The sequence below is a fragment of the Stenella coeruleoalba genome, assembly GCF_951394435.1.
Source record: "Stenella coeruleoalba genome assembly, chromosome: 8".
NCBI classification, from domain to species: domain Eukaryota; kingdom Metazoa; phylum Chordata; class Mammalia; order Artiodactyla; family Delphinidae; genus Stenella; species Stenella coeruleoalba.
In genome coordinates, this window is record NC_137154.1 from 46,435,946 (window position 1) to 46,463,073 (window position 27,128).

The 27,128-nt window shown below is 45.8% G+C and overlaps 1 protein-coding gene across 8 annotated transcripts in view; it reads left to right on the top strand.

Annotated features, from left to right (window-relative positions):
* Nucleotides 1-27,128, top strand: part of TRIM66 (tripartite motif containing 66) — a 60,745-nt gene that overhangs the window by 21,385 nt on the left and 12,232 nt on the right. For 7 of the 8 annotated variants that reach the window (XM_079930312.1, XM_079930316.1, XM_079930313.1 and 4 more), the window contains 9 exons: nt 3,043-3,147; nt 4,652-4,799; nt 5,708-5,840; nt 6,158-6,274; nt 7,866-7,980; nt 8,535-8,681; nt 10,872-10,989; nt 12,372-13,246; nt 14,606-14,767. In XM_079930312.1, coding sequence (XP_079786438.1) covers nt 3,139-3,147; nt 4,652-4,799; nt 5,708-5,840; nt 6,158-6,274; nt 7,866-7,980; nt 8,535-8,681; nt 10,872-10,989; nt 12,372-13,246; nt 14,606-14,767 — 1,824 coding nt within the window. In that variant the 5' untranslated portion in view covers nt 3,043-3,138. The remainder of the gene's footprint in view (nt 1-3,042; nt 3,148-4,651; nt 4,800-5,707; nt 5,841-6,157; nt 6,275-7,865; nt 7,981-8,534; nt 8,682-10,871; nt 10,990-12,371; nt 13,247-14,605; nt 14,768-27,128) is intronic. The other variant, XM_079930319.1, reaches the window with a different exon arrangement.

Genomic DNA, 27,128 nt, shown 5'->3' on the forward strand with positions numbered 1-27,128 from the left:
CTTGCCCAGGGGAATATTTCTGAAGCCTGGTTGCAGTAGGCAGAGGAGGAGGGTTGGATAATCCATACTTCCCTTCTATTCCCATTCCCCTCATCTAAGGGTGTAGAAAGTACAGTTCAGAGAAAAGGGGTCGCTTACCTAAGGTTGCACAGTTAGTGACAGTCCTGGGCCTGGAACCCACATCTCCCAGTTCACAGCCTTTCCCAAGCCCCACACCTCTGCTCTGGATCAGACCTGATTCCTTTATTTTCCTGGGCTGGTTTTTTCCACCACCCCGAAAACTTCCAAATGGCTTTTGACTACTTTCTTTGGCTGTGAGTGCAAGGAACACACCTGGAATACTCAAACCCACAAGAAACATAAAAATCATGCAATATCTTTTAGTATCAAATTGTGGATTATTTTTGTATGTAGACATATGAACAGATAGTTAAAATGCAATGTGATATTTGTTGTACTAGAAGGATGTTCAGGATGCTGTGGGAACCCTGAAGAGGGAATAATTAACTCTTCCTAAGGGAAATCAACACTGCTTCTCAAAGGTAGAACATTTGAACAAGTTTGGAAGGTTGAATAGGAGTTTATCTGAAAAGGAGTGGGGCAGCAAGAAAGAGTGTTTTAGGGAGAGGGAACATTCACTTTCACAAACATAGAGTTATGCAAAGGTTTGGTGCATTAAGGGATAGCAGAGGTATTTGGCATGGCAAGGACATAGGGTGTGTGGCAGGTGAAGCTAGAGATGAGACTAGAGAGAGTTAAGGCCAACTCAGAAATGGCCTTGAGTTACAAGCTGAGGATTTCGGTCTTTAAGGCCAGGGGAGGTACAGGATGTGTGATGAGGCCTTGTCTGATCTATTCAGTTATTTCTCTCTTTCTCATGCTGATAATGAGGCTGTATGACTATGACAAATGTTTGAGCATCTGGTACCAGGGAGTCGGAAACCTTGTGGAAATTATTCCCAACAATTAGAACAGCATTTCTGACCTGGGAGTAGATGAGGAGGATCTTCCCTGGGCAGCCAGGTGGTAGGGAGGGACAGTCACGTGATTCCCCTGGATGACGTCACCTGTAGAGAGCATCCTTCTCCACCACGGGCCACTGTTCTTGACAGGCAGGAGAGTATCTAGGAGATTGCAGATCCAGTTCTGTCATTAAAGTCCATGGCTCTGTGGAGGCTAGGGGAGGGGTTTTTTGCGGGGCGGGGGAGCGGAGTGGTAGGTGGGGGAAAGAAGAGTACTAAAATATTATTTTGCATGATTTTGTAGGTTTTGATTTCTCCAGAATATATCAGTTATCTTTTGCTGCATAAAAAACCACTCCAAAACTTAGTGGTTAAAACAACAACCAAGCTTTATTTATGATTCTACAGGTTGAGGGTTTGGGCTGGGATGCTCTGGGTAGTTCTTCTGGGCTGGGCTGGGCTTGGCTAATCTCTGCTGTGCTTACCCATGTCTGTGTTCAGCTTGTGGGTCAGTTGGGGCTACCTGGTTTCTGACGGCTGCAGGTGGGATACCTGAGACAACCGAGGCCTCTCTCCACATGGTTTCTCATCTTCCAGCAGTCTAACCTGGGGTTGTTCACGTGGCAGTCTTAGAGTTTTGAGAGCGAGAGCAGAGTCATATAAAGCCACTTGAGGCCTGGGCTTAGAACTTAATGTCATTTTTGCTGCATTCTGTTGGGCAAAGCGGGTCATGAGGGCAGCCTAGCTTCAAAGGATAGAGAAGACTCCACTTTTAATGGATAGGATTGCAAGGCATGGACACAGGGAGGAGGAGAATTTGTGACCACTTTTTCAGTCTCCCTCTCAGACTATCTGACTTTCATCACCTGGGAGAGTTGATAATTGAGGTTATTGCCCTACCATGAATGGGATATGAGAAATCTTTTGAATTCAAAGTCAACATTCATGGAGGATCATGTGAATTCTCAAGTATTGTTTAATTCAGTCCTCATAGCAACTCCTGTTTTTCCTTTCTATTTTACATGTGGGGCACAGAGGAGTTAAGTGAGACTAAGTGACTTGCCCAACCAAGGTCGCTGAGTGGTAGACCTGGTGTTTGGGCTTAAGTCTGTCTGCCTGCAAGTCTAGAGCAACTGCCATTGTATCATTTTGGTGATATGGGGCAGAGAAGACTGTGGTGATATTGCTGCATGCACTGGCATAGCCAGCCGCTTTTCAGGTTGTCCTCATCCCTGGGCGCGGGCACCTGGCCCTCCTCAGGAAGCTCATCTCCTTGTACCCAGTGGACTGAGTGCCAGTGGGGTGGACCTGAAGTACTACAATCTCCAGGGTGGCAGTGTCATGCTGCTTATATAGTTCAGGAGTCCACCATGCTGATGAGTGTGTTGGAGACTGCTGCATTTCTCTGGGGAGAGGGGAGTAGGACAAGATGTTCATGTTCACAGGTGAAACACACATATATGTGGTGCACCCAACATGGACTGGGTGGAGAAGGCCCAGCAAAACCTCTTTGAGCCCCAGAGGCAGACCAACTGGTATTGGTTGTAACAAGAGAAGAATACTCCTAGATGAGCAGGCAGGGAGTCCTTGCCTTTCTCTGGCTAGAACCTTCTTGGAAGCTCTAGCTTTGAGATCTTTAAAGTAATTCTACTACACAGGAATGTAAATGGCTGGAGCTGTGCCCAGGGCTAAACTGACCCCTTTGAACTTAGCCAGTAGTGGGAACCAGGCTCTCAGGACTGTGGAATGCAGAGTGGGAGCAGCAGGAAGGCACCTGATTATCCGAAGTGGAGCAGGGTTGGGCCTCTAGTAACATGGCTTGTAGGGAGGAAAGGAATGTAGGATCAGGCAAAGATGAGGATGTGGGAAGTTCTGTAGGGCAGGCCGCTAATTGGATGGTCATGTCCGGAGCACCTAGATGGTAAGTGCAGGCTATGGCATCAAACATATTTCATTTTGGCGCAAGTGGTATTGGTACATACCTTGGTGTTGTGTATTAGAAAGCCTTGTGTCTAGGTCCTATGTTATGTATAATCTGCAGTGTTGCCCTGACTTTGCTATCTTTCCCACCTTCTCCCAGAGCTCATCTCCTGTCCTGGGTGTAAGCGAGTATACCTTACCAGGGATGTAACTGAACATTTTTTTGCTGCAGTGCTTTCCTTCTGAGCAATCCAAGATGGCCAGGGTAAGTCAGGACAAGCAAAGAAACAGCTGATCCTGTTCAGAAATCTATGGGGCCCCTGTCCATAAGCCTGTCTGTCCACCCATCACTCCATCTGACTTGTTACCCTTCCACCAGTTTGCCTAATCATCCATCCATCCACCCATCTATCCATCCACCCATCTATCCATCCATCCATCTATCCATCCATCCATCTATCCATCCATCCATCCATCCATCTATCCATCCATCCATACTTCTATCCAGAAGAGAACCAAAATGTTTCAGTTGGAGAAGCAAAATTGGGGTGTTTTCTCTCTCTTATAGCTCTTACTGAAAACTATGGGTACTAAGCTTTTATTCCCCACCCTCCACCCACCCCAGCGCACTGAGTTTAAACTCATGCACCAGCCTGGGTTAAATGGGTTCATCAGTTATGCTTATATTTAACAACTAATGCCTGAGTTTCTGAAATTTCACATCACTTACTGACTGGTATCCCTTCTGTTCCTTTCTCCACTGGGGTGTCCTTGCCCACTACATTTTATTCATTTGCCGTTTTACTTACTTGCACCTGTATTAAATTCTTACTGAATGTCTGATATGCCAGGGCCTGGGTGCTAGGAAGACAGAGACCCATGTCTCTACCCTCAAAGAATTCATAGTTTGGTCAGTAAAACTTGTATTTCTCCTCTTTTTTCTTTTTCTTGCTGTGGGTTTGTCAGATCCCAGTGTGAGGACAAAGCTGTCAGGATCCACATCAGTTTGGTGGCCTGTATTATTCAGGCACAGACAGACTAATTTTTCTTCTTCTCCACCTTTTATATCAGCCCTGCATGATATTTGCTGACCAATGAATGAACATTTGTACTAGAAGAAGGCTAGGGACTCTTGGTCCTGGCAAGCCGCAGCAGTGGAAACACAGCTCTGAGAGTTGGTCCATCTCACTTTTTCCTGGCTGTGTACGATCATCTTTTTGTGTACTCATACAGCTGCAGCTTCTTCCTCTCCGTAGGCACATTACAGCTTTCGCTTTCGCCTGTGCTTTCCATTTTCCTCCCTTGTCTGCCTGGTGAACTTCTACTGGTCATTCAGTATCCAACTCAAATGTCACCTCTCTATGGAACCTTTCCTGGCTGCTCCTGGATGGAACTCCTGGAAACCTCTCTTTGCTTCCTTAGCACTTTGTGCATCCTTTCATCACAGCATTACCCTCTGAATGTCTGCCACCCCGTCCAGGCTGTGTGTACCTTGAGAGCAGACCCTTGCCTTATTCATCTGCGTATCCTCAGCTGCAGCACGGGACTTGTGTGAATAGCTCCTGAGGGCAGTACTCTTAGTCACAAAGGGCGCTATGCCTCACACGCCCCTGCATGTCACTCCCAGGCAGCTCTCCAGAATTGACTGCACTCCAAAACAGTGGAGGAACAGCCCTGCAGGACCCCAGTGCCTAGAGTATTTACCACTCATAAAAGCAGGCCCAAGTGATGAAGATACTGTCAGTAATTCCAGAACTCTCTACCTCTAGAACTGCTCCGAGTGCAAGGAGAAGAGGGCGGCACACATCCTCTGTACCTACTGCAACCGCTGGCTGTGCAGCTCCTGCACGGAGGAGCACCGGCACGGCCCTGCCCCTGGGGGCCCACTCTTTCCCCGGACCCAGAAGGGATCTCCAGGTATCACTCCTCACCCTCTCCACTAGCTCACATGCACTTAAGTAGTAGCAAACCATAGAATCTTTGGAGAATAGCTCTCTGACCTCGTTTCCCTGCTGGGGGTGAGAGTAGGGGTGGTCTCAGAGCCTTTCCTGAAGGAAAGCTGTCCCCTGCAGAGTCACATCACAGTGTAAACTCACTCTAGGCTCTCCCTGCTGTGGGGGGCAGCGGGGCCGTGGGTGAGGGTGGGTGAGGCAGTGCAGGGAGGAATAGTCTCCAATTACCACAGAAGGTAATTGAGTTCCCTATCCTTCACCTCTGTTTCAAGCAAACGGCCCTCACTTCTGTTTAGTTACTTGATTAATTCAGCAGACTGGATCAGGGTTTGTCCATTTATCCATCCAGCACCATCTGTTTTAAGTGGCAGTCTTCTTGAAAGTCTTTTCTCAAGGCCCTCGAACTCTGAGAAGGGTTTTACCTTCGTCAGACAGGAACCAAAGTTCATGACCCATGTGATCTGGTCTGGAGCCTGGCAAGGCTGGGTAGCTTGTTTCAGCCTCACCATAACAGAATCCTGGTTAATGAGGAGATTTAGGTTGAGTTTTAGAGGACTCACTATTCTGCAGGAGATCCATGTGCAGCAGGTAGCAAGCCCCTTCCTCAGGCTCACCAGGTGGTGGGGTGCCTGGGGCTTGATGGCCAGTTATTTCTGGACAGATGGGCAAATCCAGCCAGTCTAAGCCTGCCTTCCTCCTTGTGTTCCTGGAACCTCACTGGTCCAGAGAGAGGCCTCTCTTACTTTGTACCACCTTCCCTCCAAGCTCTGTGTCTTCCCTGTGTCCATAGAGGGCTGAGGGATGCTCAGCGGAACTTAAACTAAGAGGTCTTCCTGAGCAAGAGAAGCCCACTTTCTCCATCTTCTCTGGCAGGAGTGAATGGTGGTTCTGGAGACTTCGCCTTGTACTGTCCTCTACACACACAGGAAGTGCTCAAGCTATTCTGCGAGACCTGTGATGTGCTCACATGCCATAGCTGCCTCATGGTGGAACACAAAGAGCACAGGTGGGGCCGGCGGGCTGCCCAAAGGGGAACTGGGAGGGCTCTGGACTCTCTACCTATGAGAGCGCTGGGCTCCCAGTACTTCAGAATCCTCTCCCTGCTCAAGCCAACCTTCAGCCCCTGGGCTGAAGTTTTTCCCTGTTCCTGTTGTGGGCTTTCTCTGGAGAAGGCCTGAAGGGCCAAGAGTCTCTGACTCACTACATGTAACCCCAGCCTCCATGGACCTGGCTGAGACAATGCACTGTGGGGATTCTCTCTTGGCTGGCGTGCTCAGAATAAGACTCAGTCCTCCTCAGCTTTTTCTCTGCCTCCTGCTCTAGGTGTAGACATCTTGAAGAAGTTTTGCAAAACCAGAGGATGCTTCTGGAAAGTGTGACTACACAGGTGGCACATAAGAAATCTAGTCTACAGACATCTGCAAAGCAAATTGAGGACAGGTAACATCGGCTAGCCCCTTGTCAGCACTGGAAATGCTCTGTTCCTCTCATCCTGGGTCACAGTACTAGGATGGAGTACTTATAAGGAAGACATGCAGACATTGGCATATGTCCTGGCCTTAGAGGTCTCAGGGCCAGGGAGGGGGTTTTGGGTCATCACTTGGTGCATGGGGCCAAGCTAGGTCAGGATGATCACAGTGAGCCTGGGCTAAAGTACATGCCTTCTGAAAGTGGCCATGAAGTAGCCAAAGGTAGGTGCTTAAGGACAAGGGCACAGAGTAGATATTGGGGAAGAGTGCTGCTTATCATGTGGGTACAAGTCAGTGGCAATCTACCCTTTATCACCCCTTTCCCAGTGTTTTCCATATAGACCTACACATGACGTGAAATCATCTGTATTTTCTGTGGAAAGAGAAACAAGTATGTACTGAGAGATCATCACGACAGGCACTGGGTTGGGCATCATGCATGCATCATTTTGATCAGTTCTTATAATTCTTTGAGTTGGGGTTATCTCCATTCTACTGATGAGGAGGCTAAGGTTCAGATAGGTTAGGTGACTTGTCTGAGATCACACAGCTAGTCAGAGACTGAGCTGGGTTTGGAAGCTAGATCTATGTGGCTTCAAAGCCCATGTTTGTTTTTTTTTAATGGCTTTTTTAAGTGGCTTTAATGACTTTATATATAATTTATATACCATAAAATTGCCCTTTTAAAATGTACAATTCAGTGAGTTTTTTTGCATATTCATAGAGTTATATAACCATTATTACTGTCTATGTTTTTTTTTAATATATGAATATATTTATTTATTTTTAGCTGTGTTGGGTCTTCATTGCTGCTCATGGGCTTTCTCTAGTTGCAGCTAGCAGGGGCTACTCTTTGTTGTGGTGTGTGGGCTTCTCATTGTGGTGGCTTCTCTTGTTGCAGAGCACAGACTCTAGGCGCACGGTCTCAGTAGTTGTGGCACACAGGCTTAGTTGCTCCACGGCATGTGGGATCTTCCTGGGCCAGGGCTCAAACCCTTGTCCCCTGCATTGGCAGGTGGATTCTTAACAACTGCACCACCAGGGAAGTCCCCTACTGTCTACTTTTGAAAGACCCTTTTTATCACCCTAAAAAGAGACCCCATACACATTAGTAGTCACTCCCCATTCACCGTGCAACATCCCCAGCCCTTGGCAACCACTAGTCTACTTTCTGTCTCTACCTGTGCTCTTTTTACTGCATGACATTGTTTAGTGACGCTGTTTACATGAAGTCATAACTGTACTCACTCTCTCTGTCCTGCCTCTAGTGCTGTGTGAACTGGTGAGCTACTGGGTTGACCTGGGCGTGGCCCTGCAGTTTACCTAGAGAAAACTGCGTTGAACTTTGGGCCATTGTCCCACTTAGATCAAGTGGGCTGGGTTGTACAAAGAGTAGGATGGGTGGTGGAGGAAGGTTCTTGTTTCTTCACATTTGGTACCTGGTGGGCCCTGATCTCAGTAGGCAGCCTCCACACTGTAGGCTCTTACGTTTGCTGTCTGTAGGCTCTCGTAGGCCTGGGGGGAAGGTCTCACCATGCTCTGTCTCATCCTGTTGTTTACAGGATTTTTGAGGTGAAGCATCAGCACAGGAAGGTGGAAAACCAGATCAAAATGGCCAAGATGGTTCTGATGAACGAGCTGAACAAACAGGCCAGTGGGCTTATAGAGGAGCTGGAGGTATATGTGAGCAGATGGATGGGTTCTGTTCTCTCCCTGGGGCAGAAACCAGGCACATATCAACCTTGTCTCAGGGCTCAGAGATGCCTGGGCTAGAATTCAGATGTGTAGTTTCCATAGCTCTCTGCTGCTCCCTGTATCTTAAAATGTCCAGTCTAATTTTGGGAAGTTGGCTCATTAAGGGCTAGAGAATCAGATCAAACTCCCATTAATGCTGTGGCAGTAAGGCAACTGCCTTCCTGGACTATGCAGGGTTATAGCATTGAAAGAGATATGAAACAAGCTATGCCCAAGAGATGCAGACATTCATTCATTTTCTCATTCATTTATTAGCCATTCCATGTTTGTACTATAAAATCTACCTACCCTGTCTCCCTCCCTCCCTCCCTCCCTCCATCCATCCCTCAGCAGCCTATGTCCTCCTCTCAGGGGTGCAGTTTCATCTGATTCCATCTGTGTTTACACTGATACACACAGACCACCAGACTTCCCAAGCATGTGGCCTGCAGTCCAAGAACAGGATCAGGGACTCTGTCTTCTCTCTTCGTAACCAGGGCATTACTAATGAAAGGAAGCGGAAGCTGGAGCAGCAGTTGCAGAGCATCATGGTTCTCAACCGTCAATTTGAGCATGTGCAGAATTTCATTAATTGGGCTGTCTGCAGCAAAACCAGCATCCCTTTCCTTTTCAGCAAAGAGCTGGTAAGAAGAACTCCCACTCCTCAATCACTGACTTTGGGTTAGTAAGTGAAAACCATCTTTGACCAAACCCCACAGTGCAAAGGACCCAGGTGCTGGAATAGACCTGCCTTCCTCCAAGCAGCTCAGCTGGGAAGTTCTGTAGTTCTGTCTTAGGTCATGGATCCAGGCATTAATACTAGCAGTGTGCTGAACATTCCATAGCAAGTTATTTGGGTTTAAATGGGACCTAAGAGGAAAGGAGGAGTTGAGGATGACATTGAAGTGTTGGGCTTGGGAGGGTGATGATCCCCAGGAAAAGAAGCAAGAATTTTGAAGGATGTTGATGGGGTTTATATTTGGATATGTTGAAGCGAAGGTGCCTATAGGGCATCTAAAGGGAGCTGTCCCAAACCTGCTTTGATAGATGGGTCCGGAAGTCAGAAGAAAAGTCAGGGTTAGAGAGAGAGAGATGTGGGAGTCACTGGGATATCAGTGATTTGGAAGAGTGTGTGAAGGAAGAAGAGAAGAACAAACCTGGAGCCCAGGGAAATGCCGTCATTTTCACATAGACAGAGGAAGAAGATGAGTGAAAGAGATGAGAAGCAAGCATCAGAGGTGAGAGGAGAAATAGGAGAGTGTGGTGCACAGAAATTAACAGAGTTTCACATTTTAAGTAATCAATGTTATCATTGCTACATAGGTGAAGGGGCATGAGTAGTGAAGCGAAGCCTTGAGGTCTGGGAATCAGGAGGTCCCTGATAATCTTTTGGAAGACATTCCCACAAAGTAGAAGGGTCAAAAGCTAGAATGAGGAAGCTGAGGATGGGAGGTGAGGAAGTAGAGACAGAAGTGAAAAGAAGGGAAATAAGAAGATAGCTTGAGAAGGAGACAGGGTTGGAATACTTTTTTAAAGTAAGGAAGACATTTGCACATCTTTATTTGGGAGAAGTGGTTGAAGGTAGAAGAGATGTGTGGTAGAGGAAGCATACTGGAAGGGCAGAAAGAAGTGGGATCTAGAGTGAACTGGTTGACCTTAAACAAGAGGCACTCCTTTCCTCTGAGATCAGAGGACAGGAAGGTGTCAATATAATGTAGTTAAGTTTGGAGATAGGAGGGATACAAGTTTGAGGGAAATTGTCTTTTATGGGTTTTTTCACCCTCTGTGAAGTTGGAGGTGATAATGAGAGGGTTAGGCATTGGGTAAATGACATTGAGGAGAGAAGTAAAAATTTTGGGTAGTCATTAAGGACCATGGTAGAGGAAGCTGACAAGACAGGAAGTGACAAGAAGAAGGACTGAAGTGTACCCCTGAGGGTAATGATCAGTGTAGCGACCCCAGATAACATGGCTTTGGGATGGCTGGATTGACCCAAGGTCAGACATTGGGGATGGGAAGGGAACTAGGGCACTAGTGACATTGTTACTGAAAATGATGGAAAGCTGGGACGACCCTATGGACTGAGGGAGCAGGGCTTGGGGAGTCCAATGAGACTGAAGAGCATGCTCAGAAAGAGTGAGAGCTGGTTATGATCAGGGGGTAGGTTGTTGGAGTTTAAGGTCTCATAGGTAGAATGGTTCTAGATGATGAAAATGGTCTAGATATGGTGAGTGAACTGAAAAGAGAGGTGAAGGTGATTTACATTAAAGAGATCAAGGAAGTAAGAGGCCAAGATGCTGATTAGGACATTGGTTAACTAGATGTTGTCAGGGCAGTTGGATACTTGCCAAAGTCCTAGATAAATGGGAGAGTTAGCGATAGGAGATAGATGAAAGGAATGAGGGAGGAAGAGGGCAGTTGAGTAGGATGTAATGGAGTTTTACAAGTGGATGGAAGGACAGCTATGGGGAACTCAGAGAATGTCTGCCCCCATTGGCTTTTCATGTGAGATTATGGTAGAATGAAAGGAACGCTCTTGAGAGGCTTCCAGCCAAGTGATATTCTGAGGGAGAATTAAAATCATTTGAGGCCTGGAAGAGATAAGAATGTAGGCTTTCCATAAGCCTCAGTAAGAAGAAGGGGATCAGTAGGGGTGGGGGAAAGCGGAGGAATGTGAAGATACTAAGATGTAAGGAAATAAGCAAGCATATGGGGGAGGACCACAGGCTAAACAGCCAGGACTTTGGCCTTCAACTTGTCCAAAGAGTGAGGGAGAGGGCATTGTCATTCAGGCGCAAGATGCCCAAAGAAATGACCTTTGGTGCTGTTGTCAGATTGTGTTTCAGATGCAGCGATTGCTGGAGACCAATTGTAACACAGACCCTGGTTCCCCTTGGAGTATCAGATTCACCTGGGAGCCTAACTTCTGGACCAAGCAGCTGGCTTCCCTTGGTGAGCCCAGGGCCTACTCTGTGGGCCTGTGCATGATTGCTAAGAACACATATAGACCAACTGCTTAGCTTACTGGCTAGATCAGCATATGCCCAAGAGAAAGCACTCCCTGAGACTGCCAGAGCAAACCTGAATGACTGGGGGTGATGAGGGTAGGGTTGGGGTGGGGGTGGGGAGAGTTGATAGCGTAAATAGCAATGGCAGTACAGGACTTTTGTAACAGGACCCGCTGAGATCTGAGCTTCCTATTCTGCATGAATGTCCCTCTTCCCTTGTTTTCATTGCTAGAAGAGGAGACAAGACAGTGGCCCTACTCTCCAGAATGCTGTATGGCAGTGCACATGTGTGTGGGCACAAACAGAGATATTTCAGTGACACAGAGAGGAGACAGACAGACAGTGTCACACATGTCCTTTGGAGTTGAGATATGAGCAGATAATTCATGACCTTGTGCGTTTTTCTTCCCTGCTGCAATAACTTGCTGGCATTCAGTCTTTAGGCAGAATGTAGACAACTTGAAGTTGTGCCTGTGTTGACAACCTAATGGTAGGTTTGTTAAACTAATGGCCAACTGCTACCTTCATCCGGGCTGTTATTCTCAGTGAAAGTGTTTTGAACTTAACAGAGCGATAAATGATATATTTAGGTTTATTTTTGCTTCCCTTACCCTTTTGATTTAATTCAACAGACCTTTGGTGAGCACCTGCTCTGAGTCAGGCCCCACCCTGGCCACCAAGTGACCAAAGGTGAATAAAACACACCTCCTGCCCTCAAGACACTTGGTCTTCCCCAAATAAGCCTCAGATGAGCTGAAGGGGCCGTTAGCCTGAAACAGCAATGGATATCATCTACTCATGTATGAGGGCCCAGGGGCCTCAGTCCGCAGCACTGGCGCCTGGCATTGGCCCTGGTGTTAGAGCTTCCCCACTCTCTTCCATCCTACTTGCCCAACACACAGTTCCCCAGAACCGTATTTGAAGACTTGCTCGTTTGTCCTGGGGATGAATCTCCTTTGCCACTCCTTCTTTCCCCCAGTGTTGATTTTTTTTGGTCTGAGTCTCTCTTGGGCTATTCTGTTAAAAAAGAAGTAGGTGCTCTTTGAGGGAGCCCGTGGTTTCTCTAGTGAGATAGAGTCAGGACTGAGCATCTGGTAAAAGCTGAGCTAATTTCTAAGTGTCCCAGGCCCCAAAAGCAGGTCTATATAGGTCCAATTGCTGGAAGCATTCTAGACTGAGTCTTGGGGATCAGGGGTTGAATTTCTTAATCTCTGCATCTGGTACAAGTTTTTTTGAATGCTATCCTTTGGCCCCAGGAGTGGGAGGTAGCAGAGGGGGAACAACTGCAGATTACCTTTGGAAACACTCTCTATTTTGAATTCTTAGGCTGTATAACTACTGAGGGTGGACAACTGTCCCCAGCAGATACTCCTGCGTATGGAAGCTTACAGGGACCGTCATCTTTTTATCAAAGCCACCAGTCCCCAGGGGCTCAGCAGGAGACTCTCAGCCATCCCTCACGCAAGTTCCAGCCTCCAGCACTGTGTTCCTCCTCTGTGTGCTGCTCCCACTGCTCCCCAGTCTCGCCCTCCCTCAAAGGCCAGGTCCCGCCGCCCAGCATACACCCAGCCCACAGCTTTAGGCAGCCCTCCGAGACGGTGCCCCAACAGCTGAGGTCACTGCAGTGCTCCCCGCTGCTGCCCAGGGAAAAAGAACTGCCTTGCCGTCCTCATCCACCAAAGCTACTTCAACCCTGGCTGGAAACCCAGCCCCCTGCGGAGCAAGAGCGCACATCCCAGCGGCTGGGGCAGCAGCTGACTTCCCAGCCCGTGTGCATCGTCCCCCCGCAGGATGTTCAGCAAGGAACCCACGCCCCACCCACCTTTCAGACACCGTCTGTCCAGGTGCAGTTGGGCCACCACCAGAAGCTGAAGCTCAGCCACTTTCAGCAGCAGCCGCCGCCTCCGCCCCAACAGCAGCCACCCCCACCTCTCCCTCCATCCCAGCATCTGGCTTCTAGTCAGCACGAGAGCCCTCCTGGGCCTGCCTGTTCCCAGAATGTGGACATAATGCACCACAAGTTTGAGCTGGAGGAAATGCAGAAGGACCTGGAGCTTCTCCTTCAGGCTCAACAGCCCAGCCTGCAGCTGAGTCAGGCCAAATCGCCTCAGCATCTTCAGCAAACCATCGTGGGGCAGATCAACTACATTGTGAGGCAGCCGGCACCCGTCCAGTCCCAGAGCCAGGAGGACACAGTGCAGGTGAGCCTCAGGGTGGCATGAACACATATTCTCCCTAGGACAGTGCAGGAAACACAGCCTCCCAGTCACAGGGTGGCACAAGAGCACAGTTTCTTCATTTTAGGGTGGCCTTGAACTCAGCCCTCACAATTCAAGACTGCGCCGGGCTCCACCTCGCATCTCAGGAAACCTCCAGAGAACGGAGTACTTAGCCCCAACATAGATCTGGGCTTCATACTGTCCAGAGTGGCCTGGCTTAGCCCTGTCCTCCTGGGTGACACTAGGGACCTTGTCCATGAATGGAACTTCCTGAGCTGTGCTGGATTCTAGCTAGCGCCAGGGCAGAAGGGAGGCTGTCTCTTGCCTTTGTAACCTCACTTGCCTTGCTGTAACTTGTGTATCCCAGACAGGGGGAAGGGCAGTGAAGGTGTGCCCTACATGCTAGTGGACAGCAACTTCATAACACTTCATAACACTAAGACAGAGACTTAGAGTTTATTCGAAGCCTACTAAGCTAGGAATGTTTTATATACACTATGTCATTTGTCCTATCAACAATGTTGTTATGCAGGCATTACCATCTGTTTTTCTAGGTGCAGAAGTGGAGGTCAGAGCAGGCAAGCAGCTTGCCTAGAGATCCTAAAACGTTGAGTGGTAGAGCCAAGACTTGGATCCGGGGCTGCTGACTCTGAAATGCCACAGAGGAGGCCCTGTTCTCTCCCTAGGGGGATTATGAAGGCTGCTCCTCTCTCTTCTCAGCTAAGAGACAATTGAAGAGGCGCAGTTTGCGCCTCTGGGATTTTTGCAGCACTCCACATCTTCATCCTTAACTCCTGCTTTTCTTTGTCCCCAGAGCTTCCTGTTCCAGCCCCTTCCTCCTCCCCTCTCACTTTTTTCATAGTGGTGTCTCCTTTAAACATGTAACCACATTTATATCTTCAAAGCAGCTCTACAGACTTTTACTTTATTACAAAATATAAGGCCTCACATTTATGCTTCAGCACTGACAGCTTCAGATCATGCTTCAGATGTCTTCCTCTGAGGCTCAGTTCCTTTGAGGGGATATGGAATAATCCTTATGATGGCAGAGAAGGGTCTAGGGTTTATAGAGGACCATAAACTCTTTAAATGTAAGTCAAAAGTGTTATGATTGCTAAGGTGAATATGACAGAGTTAGCTCATAATTCTTGGTTTGGGTTCTGTCCTAAGATTGTCATATTAGGAAGAATTTAGATAAGACTATCTTTCTTTCTGAAAAAATTTCAAGCAGTTCACAATGTGTAGGTGGTAACAACGGACAGTGCAGGGTGGGCATTAGCCTTTGCTGCTGCTGCTACTCTTTGCGGTAAAACCCACCCAAGTTCTTATTTTCTTCTCCAGGCTACAGATGAGTCCCCAGCATCTGAAGGCCCAAAGCCAATTCTCCCTCTTGACAAGAATACTACTGCTAACTTGCCCCAGGCATCTGGGGAAGAAACTCCTCACAGTGTTCCCCCACTGGACAGCGCCATCCAGCACTCCTCTCCGAATGTGGTGAGAAAGGTACTAACAGAGCCTGCTTTCGCTGACCATACGGGACCCACTGCCTGTCAAGACCCCAGGGACCTGGATGAGGATGATTGGGTGGGGGGAGGAGTGTCCCTGTTCCATCCCTGGATGTTACACAACCCTGACTCATGCCTTCTGTCCTAATGAGTCTGCAAGGTCCTCCTCTGCCCCATTTCCACCCACATACAGTAAAAATGGGAGCAACTGAGCTTCATTTAGAGAGGAAGGGGAAAGGGAAAGAAAGCCAACTTATTGAACCCTCACTCTGTACCTAGAACTGTGCATGGTGCTTCACAGGGTGGTTTCACTTAACCTTCCCAACAGTACTGTGAGGTGGGCACCCCAATTTTATGGCTAAGGAAACTGAGATCCAGGGTCCTACAGCTAGTACATAAGAGGGCTAAGGTTTATTTAAAATGAGAATCCAAAGCCTGAACTTTCTTCTGTCTGCAATGAATGAAAATGGGGAAAATGTTTTATGTGGTCCCACAATCCAAAGTTCGTTGGCCTTAGAATTTGGATTAATGGAATTTATTGGGTGAGTGCTCTACAGGGATATCCTGCAGAGGTAGCTGAGCATCTAGGGGCACTGGGATCTCTTGGAGATAAGCTATTGGAGCCCTTCCTGTCCATCTACCTACCTGCTGGTGGAAGCGTTCATGGCAATAACCCAGAATCCCATGACTCCTCACCTGTCCTACTCTAACCCCTGCCCTTCATCCCTACCCTGGTCATCCTCCTAGCTGGAACCTCAGTGCTGTGCCATGCCTTCCCATCAGCACTCCGTGTGTTCCTTGGCCCTGCTCCACTTATCCAATTGCCTTTTCTGGTCTAGTCCCCTCAACCTTCCTGGTACTTCCACTCAGCCCTGTACCTGAAGCTCTGTCAGCTATTCTGTATCCTTCCAGCCTGCACCCTCGGTCCTGCAGCATCCCTTAGGCTATACAACTCCAGTTCCACTAGTTGTTCTGTGTACCTACCCTTCATCATGTTTCTCCCAGTAGCACCATTGCCATATATGTTTTAGATCAGTCTAACTCAATGATACTTGAGAAGAGAATTTTAAAAAGTAAGAGATGGCAAAAATGAAGTGTTAACTTGGAAATCCCTTGAAGTCTGAGCAGGCCTCTGGTACTAATGGCTTTTTGTCTATGCCCATCCTGCCCTATCCTTTTGAAAATTGTCTGGCCTAGAGGCCATAGAGATGCTGTAAATTGGTCCTTTGTGGCTCTTAGTGGTTTACATTCTTACACCTGGGGTAGATACCTATCCATCCAACCATCCATCTATCCACCCATTTGTGTATTCACTCAATGTTCAAAAAATGTAGGTTAATCTCCTATTATATGCCAAATAGTTTTCTACGTGTCAGACACACACTGGTGAATAAGAGTCTCACACTGGAGCTTATATTCTAGTGGGAGAGATAGTTAAACAAGCAACAACAATAAAGCATGGTAAAGTGCTGTGATAGTCATTGGGTTGTATAGAAGAAGCACCTAACTCTGGGAGAAGGGACTGTTCACAGACTTCCTAGAGGACATGATTTTAAGCTGAGATTTGAAGGAGGAGAAGTTAGACTGGTAAAGGAAGGAAGGGGGAAAGGATAGAATAAATAGTCAAAGGGAATGGCAAGTAGGAAGGTCCAGAAGTGAGAGAAAGCCTGGGGTACTTAGGGGGTTTCAGATGATTTGGCTCGGTAGGAACATGAGATGTACTGGAGAATGGGAGTGATTGAAACCAGAGTGGTTGGAAGGCCTTGTAAATTATGCTCTGGAGTTGGGATTCAGTCTTGGGGGTTGTGAGGCGTGAATGAAGGATTTCTAGCAAGGAGGGACATGGTTTGAATTAAATTTTAGAAAGGTCACTTTAGTTGTAGTAAGAGAGACCAAAATAGTACAGAGGAGAAATAGAAGTTGAATGAAATCAGGAAATGTTGGGAATGATGAGGCAGCAAGGACTTGAAGAGATCAGATCACAGGAGCTTTGGGGCTTGGAGTCTGACTGGCAATGGGAAGTGAGGGAAAGACAGTCCGAGGTGTGTCTTAGCTCACTGAGTTGCCATTCACCTGAGATGGGAGCATGGGAAGAAAAGCATATTTGGGGGGGAGGAAAACGTTAAGTCTTGAATTGTTGGTGCTCTCCTGTGGAAGTTACATTATAAGATGAATATAAGATGAATGGAAGGCAGCTAGCTTTAGAGGTCAGTAGGAAGCATGGGCATTGCCAGTGCTCAACTGGTAGTGGGAGCCATGCTAAAAATGCTTCTGCTCATTTAATGAGTCTCAGTTCTGCTCCTCCACCCAGTACAGAGGAAAGGAGGTGAGCCACATGCAAGCATGGAGTCTGTGCTGCCTGTGTGGGTGGCCCACAGGGTGCTCTGAGCAGTGAGGGGAGGGGATGCTGCCCTCCTGTGTGGCTGCAGGGTGGCAGTGGGGTTAAAGAAGATCCTAAGAACTCCAACTTCTCGTTTTGAGCTGCCCCTGGCCGTTAACCTGGGTTCATGCAGAAGTGTGGAGGGGCAAGTGGCCTGACATTTTTCAGATGTTTTGTAGGCTTCTTTGTGGCTTGGACTCCCAGAAAAAGGAACCTCAAGGTTGCCATCCTGGCCCAGAGGAACCTTTGGGTCTACTTGACTGAGAGAGGTACTGCTTATACACAAAGCTCCTGAAATAAGAAGAAGGGCTTTCTTTTTGAGGGAATTCATTGCCTTGAATCTGGGATCGGGCAGTGTGGGGGTATGAAGGTCAAGGTTACCAAACAACATTTTGAGCATCTTATCATTGATTGATAATACTTTGTATAGCACTTTCTACTTTTTTCATAGGTTTTTACAAGGATTATTCCACTTTATCTTTTTGTTTAGGAAGCCACTTTCTTACTCCCCTTTGAAAGATGTGGAAACTGAGACACAGAGAGGTTCAGTGATCACCTAAGAGTTACACAGCCAACTATTGGCAGTGTTAGGACCAGAGCACAGGTTCCTGCCTCAGCCCTGTGTTCAATGATTAGGTTAAATTGCCTCTCTCTGTGCACTGCAGTGGGAGAAGTAGGACTCCATGTGGTCTCTCACCTGCTGGATTTTCCTATCTTTATACTCTCTGAAGTAGCCTGAGGCCTTGCTGGGGAGAGGTCTTAGGACCCAGCCTAGTTTGGTCTTGGCTATCTTTATCTGGTAAAGGCATTTAGCCCCCAGCCGACTCCTCAGCCTGTACTGGCCTGTGAGTGCCGGGGGATGTCAGAAGTCTATCTGAGGCCACAGATGAGAGGAACCTGTGGCTCCAGGCACCACTCTGTGTGTTCCACAGGGACCTAGTCATGCTCAGAGCTGCTTTGTGTCACCACATGGAGGACTTCTGTTACAGCTGAGCAGCTGTGCACAAGTACCTAGGAGCTGGTACTAAATAAGCTGATGGTGAAAACAGATTGCTGCTGAAAATGAGAAGTGAAAGTTCTAGAATGGGTTTTCTAGCGGCTTGAGCTCTGCAGTCTCAGGAACATTTTATCCCACCACCTTCCCTGCCTCCAGCAGGATGTTTTTGTATGAACTTGGACATTTATTTGGCACTAGCTGTTGCCTAAGCTTCTTAATCTTGGTTCAGCCACTCTGAAGAAAGATGATGAAGAAAGACAACTCTGCAACAGAACCCCTTTAAATCCCAAGTGAAACTGGAAGCCGTTTTGATGGCTTCATTTCAAACTTAACTAGTCAACTGCTGAAAAATACACACATTCCTTTCCTCAAAACACTCATGGAGTCAAGGCTGTACACGTCACAGAGAGCCCTATCTCAACCCCAGTTCACTTGCAAGAGGGACCTCTTTTCTGCTCATAATGTGGCCCCAGATCTTCAACAAAGGACTTTGAGGCCACCAAGATGCTGTTTAAGGCTTGAAAAGAGTCTTTGATGTATTTTCAGCAAATGATACAGAAGCAGTAGGCATTCCTGTGGTCCAGATTATTAAGAGTGATGCAGAAGAGTCAAGGATAATGACTCAGATGAATAGCGTTTATGCCATTATCAAAGCATTTTGATGCCTGAGCTCTTGATTTGATTCTTAAAACTCAGTGGGATTTACATTAACCTCTAGAGGAGGAAATTAAAGCCCAGAGATGGAAAATGATTTGCTTAAATACATACTCTAAACCTTGACATAAGTGAATACTAGGCATCCCGCCTTCACAGTCTCCAAATACACTGCTACGGACCAGGTCATGGGTTCTCAGCCTTAGCAACCTTCTTTTCCTCATAGTCTGCCACTGACAGCAGCGTTTCTCAGAATGTTCCCAGGGCCTGGTGTGGCTTTCTTAGGGCATAGCCTGTGTCCACTTAACATGTGCCGAACTGTACAGAGATGTGCTCTGTCCAACAGAGCTAACACTTCCCAGGTCTGGCTCCCTGAATTTTGTACTCTCTAGGAAGCCTGTCTCCTTCATTCTAACCTGATTTTATTCACAGACCAAACCCAAGATCTTTGTCTGTCTCTTGGTTCATGTGAAAACAGGTTCTTGTTCCTAGGCCGTAAATTTCCTTAACCCAGCCTGGGAAAAATACCTCTGGCCTAAATTTTCCTAGTCTCCAAAATTTGGGTTTTGACAATTCTACTCATTCTGGCTTTTACTTCAGATTTACTGGAATCCACTTATTCTTTTCCTCTTCCTTCCACCTCAGACTCTGGGATCCTCTTTGCTTTTTCCATCTTCTTGTATCATCAGGGCACTGGGCAGTCTTCATTTCTTCTCTCTTCACCAGCAATGATTGTTTTCCCTTTTGACTTTGGTCAGTTAGCAGATACCAACATAGTTACATCTATAGCAATAGCCTTACTTCATACAAGAGTATTTTGTTGAGCTGGAGGGGCACTCACCATCAGCAAGAGCAACTTTCCTATTAAAAATCAACTTGTGAAACCACTTGCAAGAAAAGTTAGTTCCCCCCTCAGCTGTCTGATTCGGCTGTGTCAAGATCTCCTGCTGTTAAACCAGTCTACTTTATCTGAAGCTGTTGAAATTCTCAAATATCTCAAGGATTTAATTCACAAATCGATTTACCTCCATCCTTGTCTCCTTATCTGTTTCTTCAGCCAGGGTGAAGGCCTTCAGTATGTTTCCAAAACATGACACATTGGTCTCTTCTTCTACTGTACATTTACATGGTGATGAGTTTTTGACGAGTTTAACTTCTAGAACAAAAACCTGAAAGCAGAAGTGAGCAGGCAAAGCTTCGGAGCAGCAACAAGAACAGATGTCACTAACCTCACTCATTATATTCTATATGCGACTATAAGCCTGATCTAGTCAGCATTCTTTTTTTTTTCTTTTTTTTTGGCGGTTCGCGGGCCTCTCACTGTTGTGGCCTCTCCCGTTGCGGAGCACAGGCTCCAGACGCGCAGGCTCAGCGGCCATGGCTCACGGGCCCAGCCGCTCCGCAGCATGTGGGATCCTCCCGGACCAGGGCACGAACCTGCATCCCCTGCATCGGCAGGCGGACTCTTAACCACTGCGCCACCAGGGAAGCCCCTAGTCATCATTCTTGATCTAGCAAGCTTAGTTATATGGTTTTCTTTGGAAATTTTTAGTTTTCCTATATTATAGCAGTAAGCAAAGTAAAAGCAGGAAGGCAGAACTTCTATAATGGCAGCTAACAACAGGGGAGAAGACAAGAAACTTCACCTGGAAATGTGCCACGATGTGAAGTCATTCACTGAAAGGACAAGCTAAGCCCTACATTCCTAGAAGTTCCCTAAAGCACCAATGAACTGCAGAACACCCCAGCAATAGAGGTTCATCAAAGTTCTTTTACATCACTAAGAATTGGTCTCATTAGGCATCATGTGCTCTGTTTAGTAAGACAGGGTAGGGTGCAAAGCATTTGAAAAATACTCCCCTTCAAAATAATATTTTAAAGCTAACTGCATTTTGTTATCGAAAGAGATATGTTTCAGATATCTGGAAAATTGACTTCTGTGGAACACCACCCTATCTGTGCCACTTTATCCTCAGCAATATTATCTTTCTGTAACAACCTGAAATTTGTATTAAATTCAGGGTATGTGCACCAAGTGTCTGTTTACTGACTTCTTAATCACATCATACTAGGGCACTAGCTTTCTACCTAATGGCACAAAATCAAGACCAGCCAGCGGATTTCTAAGGCTGGGCCCAGTCTTGGATTCCTTTATAAGCTTGGAAAATTTGGGTAATCACTCTGTGTCTCAATTTCCCTTCCTGTTAAAATGAAAGAACAATGTTTTCTCTGAATTTTGACAACATCTTGTGGCAGTCATTAGAATGGCAATATTAGGCACATTGAACTCCGGAAAAAGATCTGGGTGGTGAGAATGGGGAGAGGAAAGGCAGCAGGTAACAGAGCACAGATCAACAGGATTAGATGGGTAAAGGACTACATAGGTGACTAGGAGAAAAGGTTGAAAGTCATACAATTCAGACAGGTCACAGGTCAGGCAGGTGGCAAACAGAGATAAAGAGATAAGAGACAAGGAGAACAAAGGGACAGGGACATACAATTTGGGAGGAGAGAAAATTAGGGGCAAGTAAGGAGATACTAGGTCATGGAGGTAAGAGGGAGCTCCCTTCATACGTCAAAGATGACCTGAGCTGATGACCAGTGTATGTTTTTTGCATTTTGGACTTTTCTTCCTCCCTGAACTAGAAAATAATTTATTTTTACTTGCAAACCTCAAAATACTTATTTTCCCTCATGAAATCTGAAGGTTTTATATGTGAAGATGAAGTCAAGGTGCCAGTTAAGCTTGGCGGTGTCAGTGATTGCCCTATACAGACTTTCCAGCTGGCCATACGCTTTCACCTTCTCTCATTTGACCTCTGAACAATCCTGGGTGTTGGAGAGGGCAGGTGGCATCGTCTCCATTGACATATGAGCTCCTCCTGTGTGTGAGGCACCAAATGTCAGACAACTTGGTCACATTCCCAAGTCCTTCTCCAACCCTAGTATGTTCTCAAGAAGACTCTTCCTTACAGGCCCTAGAGACTCAGCCTGCTTTCCTGGCCCTGAAAGTTGGCCCTCCCCTTGCCCCTACTCACCTTGTAGCAGGGTCGGATGGAGGGTCTCAACTCCTCTCTTTCTTCCTGTACATGAAATAAGGACCTTTTGTTTTAGTATTTTGTAGCTCTTCACTCCAGAGAGCCAGATGAAGTATCCGAAATAACTAACACACAGCATAATGGGTTCCAGAAATGCCACTGTATTTGCATAGCCTATAGATATGGGACTGGCGCCGGCTTCCTCATAGCAGTCTCTCTGAGTCCCTTCTCAGAATTTCCCTATAGATGTTTCCCAGGTTCTTGTTACTGTTACCAGAGCTTTCTTTACACCACTTACTGATAGCCTTGGCCTCCTTGAGATTGGCTGTAGATATGGACAGGAAAGAGACCAGTCTAGTCTTCAGTATCTTAGGACATGTTACCGACCTCATGCCGTCTGCTAGGTGTTGTGGGAGCAGGTCCAGCAGGCGCAGCTCAAAATAAGCTGCAACAGAGTTTCTACAATTCTTCCATGGCTCAATCTGCATGCCCTCTCTTCTCTATCACTGTATTAACTCACATTTCATGATGTGCAATAAGTGATCAGGAAAGGGGAGTCGGTATTATACAAATGTGATCTCTACCCCTAATCTGGAAAGTTTTGTGTTTGGGGATTTAATCTTGTGCATGTCTTGTGACATACAGCATCTGACTATTATTACTCAGAATGGTCCCAGAGGGATTTTGGTGCTCTTACTGCTTGGCACCAAGGACCTCACTGAGAGTCATCTATGTAGATGAGATGACTGCATTAAATATACGTGTCAGATAGGGACAAGGTGAAAGAGTCCAGCTCAAAGGATTAGACAGTCCTATATTACAAAAGGGAATACAATGATCGTTGGTTATTCTTATCCAAAGATAAGGAAATACAGTATATTAGAGAGCTATGTTAGTGCATTACCAGGACAACAAGACGACGCCAAGGGATGCAGGCCAGGGCATGTTTGAGATGGCCCTTGGCCTCTGGCCTCAGTCCCTTAAGCTGGGCTCTATGCCTACTTTATTCCATTTGGTTTGAGCATTCCCCCCCATTGCTTTTTCTCCTCACCTTTCTTATCTTGGGACTTAGACTATACAGCAAATTGAAGGCTTTTTATTGAAGACCATTGAAATACCAAGAAGCATATAAAAAGCAAACTTTTCTTTGGAGAAATAAAGGGTATTTAGCTCATCTACTTTTAAAACTAAAAATTAAGAATAGAAAATATAAGCTTTATTAAAGCAGTTAAACTGCTTTAATAAGGGGAAAGCGTTGGGGGAGAAGAAAAAGAGATGAGAAGAAAGAAAAAGAGAGGAGAAGAAGAGAGAAAAGGTCAAGAGAGACAAAGGACAGGTGAAGGAAGGACAAAGAGATGGAAGAACAGAATGTGGGAGAGATCAGGGAAGGGGGTGAGCACAGAGAGGGGGCAGAGGCAAGCAGACCAGAATGAAGAGTGTGGCTTTGGTGCCAGAGATCTGGATTCTAAATCTATAAAATCCTATGTCAAATATCGTACTTAGTGGCGAATAGTGAAAGGATCCCCCTGAGATTAAGAATGAGAGTAGGATGGCTACTGTCACTACTTCTATTCAACCTCATACTGGAAGTCTTAGCTAGTGGAGTAAGGCAAGAAAACCAAATGTAAGCAAAGGGAGAAATAAAACTCAGTAGTCACAGGCGACATAATTTATATGCACAGAAAATGCCGGAGTGACTTTAGTAAGGTCCCTGGATGCAAGTTCATGAACACAAACAAAGAGAAATGGAGATTTATAAAATTATGTTTTCAATAACATAAAAAACTGCAGATGCCCTTCTGAGCTTCATTTTTTCTCAGGTATAAAATTAGGGCTACGACAATAATAGCAATAACAATAATAGCAGCAACAGCAGCTGGGATTTATTGAGTACCTACTGCCTCTAAATGTTTACATGGATTATTTCTTTTAACCTTCACAACCCTTTAATGTTTGTTGTGAGGATTAAGTGAGGAAATATATGTAAAACACTTAGCAAATTGCCTTGTGTATAATAAATTCTCAATACATTTTAGCTATATAAAAATAGGCAGGTACTTCCCTGGTGGCGCAGTGGTTGGGAGTCCGCCTGCCAATGCAGGGGACACAGGTTCCAGCCCTGGTCCCGGAGGACCACACATGCCGCGGAGCAGCTGACCCTGTGCGCTACAACTACTGAACCTGTGTTCTAGAGCCTGCGCACCACAACTACTGAAGCCCACGTGCCTAGAGCCCGTGCTCTGCAACAAGAGAAGCCACTGCAATGAGAAGCCCATGCACCACAACAAAGGGTAGCCCCCACTCGCTGCAACTAGAGAAAGCCCGTGTGCAGCAACGAAGACCCAACACAGCCAAAAATAAATAAATAAATTAATTAACTAATTATTTTAAAAATAGGTATTATTTTAGAGAAACTTATAGACTTAGTTGTTAGTAGAACTAAGCTGCTATTCATTTGGCTTACAATTTGTGGAATAAACAGTCATGCATTGTTGTTTTAAAAAAATTGTGAATAGCTCATTTTTTTTTTAACATCTTTATTGGAGTATAATTGCTTTACAATGGTGTGTTAGTTTCTGCTTTATAACAAAGTGAATCAGTTATACATATGTTCCCATATCTCTTCCCTCTTGTGTCTCCTTCCCTCCCACCCTCCCTATTCCACCCCTCTAGGTGGTCACAAAGCACCAAGCTGATCTCCCTGTGCTATGCGGCTGCTTCCCACTAGCTATCTACCTTACGTTTGGTAGTGTCTATATGTCCATGCCACTCTCTCACTTTGTCACAGCTTACCCTTCCCCCTCCCCATATCCTCAAGTCCATGCTCTAGTAGGTCTGTGTCTTTATTCCCGTCTTACCCCTAGGTTCTTCATGACATTTTTTTTTTCTTAGATTCCATATATATGTGTTAGCATACGGTATTTGTCTTTCTCTTTCTGACTTACTTCACTCTGTATGACAGACTCTAGGTCCATCCACCTCACTACAAATAACCCAATTTTGTTTCTTTATATGGCTGAGTAATATTCCATTGTATATATGTGCCACATCTTCTTTATCCATTCATCCGATGATGGACACTTAGGTTACTTCCATCTCCTGGCTATTGTAAATAGAGCTGCAATGAACATTTTGGTACATGACTCTTTTTGAATTATGGTTTTCTCAGGGTATATGCCCAGTAGTAGGATTGCCGGGTCATATGGTAGTTCTATTTTTAGTTTTTTAAGGAACCTCCATACTGTCCTCCATAGTGGCTGTACCAATTTACATTCCCACCAGCAGTGCAAGAGGGTTCCCTTTTCTCCACACCCTCTCCAGCATTTACTGTTTCTAGATTTTTTGATGATGGCCGTTCTGACCAGTGTGAGATGATATCTCATTGTAGTTTTGATTTGCATTTCTCTAATGATTAGTGATGTTGAGTATCCTTTCATGTGTTTGTTGTCAATCTGTATATCTTCTTTGGAGAAATGTCTATTTAGGTCTTCTGCCCATTTTTGGATTGGATTGTTTGTTTTTTTGATATTGAGCTGCATGAGCTGCTTGTAAAGTTTGGAGATTAATCCTTTGTCAGTTGCTTCATTTGCAAATAGTTTCTCTCATTCTGAGGGTTGTCTTTTGGTCTTGTTTATGGTTTCCTTTGCTGTGCAAAAGCTCTGAAGTTTCATTAGGTCCCATTTGTTTATTTTTGTTTTTATTTCCATTTCTCTAGGAGGTGGGTCAAAAAGGATCTTGCTGTGATTTATGTCATAGAGTGTTCTGCCTATGTTTTCCTCTAAGAGTTTGATAGTTTCTGGCCTTACATTTAGGTCTTTAATCCATTTTGAGCTTAGTGAATAGCTCATTAATTCATTTATTCAGCCAAGCACTGCTCTTGCGTCTAGAAATACAGTGGATAAGCAAAACAGACAAAGTCCACACTCTAATGGAGTTTACAGTTTAGTAGGAGAAATAGATATTAACCAAATGGTATCACAGATTGGGCTATGAGAATAAGGTCCAGGAGTTATGAGAGCATAAAATAGGGAGCTGGTCTGGGTTAGAGCGAAAATTCACGGGTGAGCTGAATTCAGAAGGTAAGTGGAACAGGGGCAGGGCTAGGAGAATGTTCCATGCAGAAGAAGCGGTCTGTCTGAAGAGAGAGGTTGCATGTTTCAGGAACTGAAAAATTGTCTGAGTGGCTGGAGTTCAGAGAATGAGGAGAGAGCTGTTGTATGGACTGTGGCTGCAAAGCAGGACAGGGAAGAGGTCATCAAGGCCTTAGGAGCCTTGTTGAGCACTTTCTCAGTGGAGCGCAGTACAGTTTTATGCAGAGGACTGATGTGCTCAGATTTGTGTTTTGAAACTATTTCTCCACTGAGGAGACCACTACTGTAGTCTGGAAAAATATGAATGTGCAACCCAGGCTAGGACACCAACAGCAGAGAGGAATAGTGGGAATATTTGAGAGATGTTTAAGGGGTGGAATTGATGAGGTCTGGTATTAGCTTGGGTGAGGGAGGAAGGATGCTCTACTGTTGTCTTCCTCCTAGGATTCAGCTTGAAGAACTGGGTGACTAGGGTGACATTCACTGATGTGAGGACAGTCTTTTCTTCACTGTTAATTAGCTTTACTAACTTAATATGGAAACTTGAGAGGGTATTTGAAGTATTTCTTTTCCTGTGGAAATCTGAATGTCTTATTCATGGGAAAAACAATGACAGGTTTATGACACTGATTTTGGAAACTTAGAGATATTTACTCCTTGTTTCCCCTTCAATTTTCAAAAGATGTCAAATTATTATATCTTTTGTCTTAAAAAAAGGCAAGGATATCAAACTTTTAAATTCCTGAATGTTGCATTTAGAACAGGTCTTCCCACCGTCTCCCCTCCATCAAATCTCTTTCTCCAACATGAAAAACTGAAATAGATTCAGTGCAGTATCTATGTCTTTAACTTCTTTTTATCAAGCTTTTAAGTCTCTTCTGCCTAGGTCACCAAGCAGTTAGAAACGAGAAAGGAATTATGGGGGTTGGAATATTATTGCCTCATCCAATGATTGTCCAGATCGTCCATATTAAGATTTAGCTGCTCTGATGTTCTCTGCATCTGGTTTAGAATGTCTTTGGCAGGTATAGCAGGGCTAGAAAAGACCTTCACATCTCTTGGTCAAAGTCTTCAATCTGATGCTGGTGGTGCTGGAGTTGATCTGAACAAGGCTGTGAGAAGGCTCTGGAGTTTGACCCAGGTTACCCAGGACTGACTGGGGCTCCCCAAGCCTTGGCACTATCTCAGAGAATGTCTGC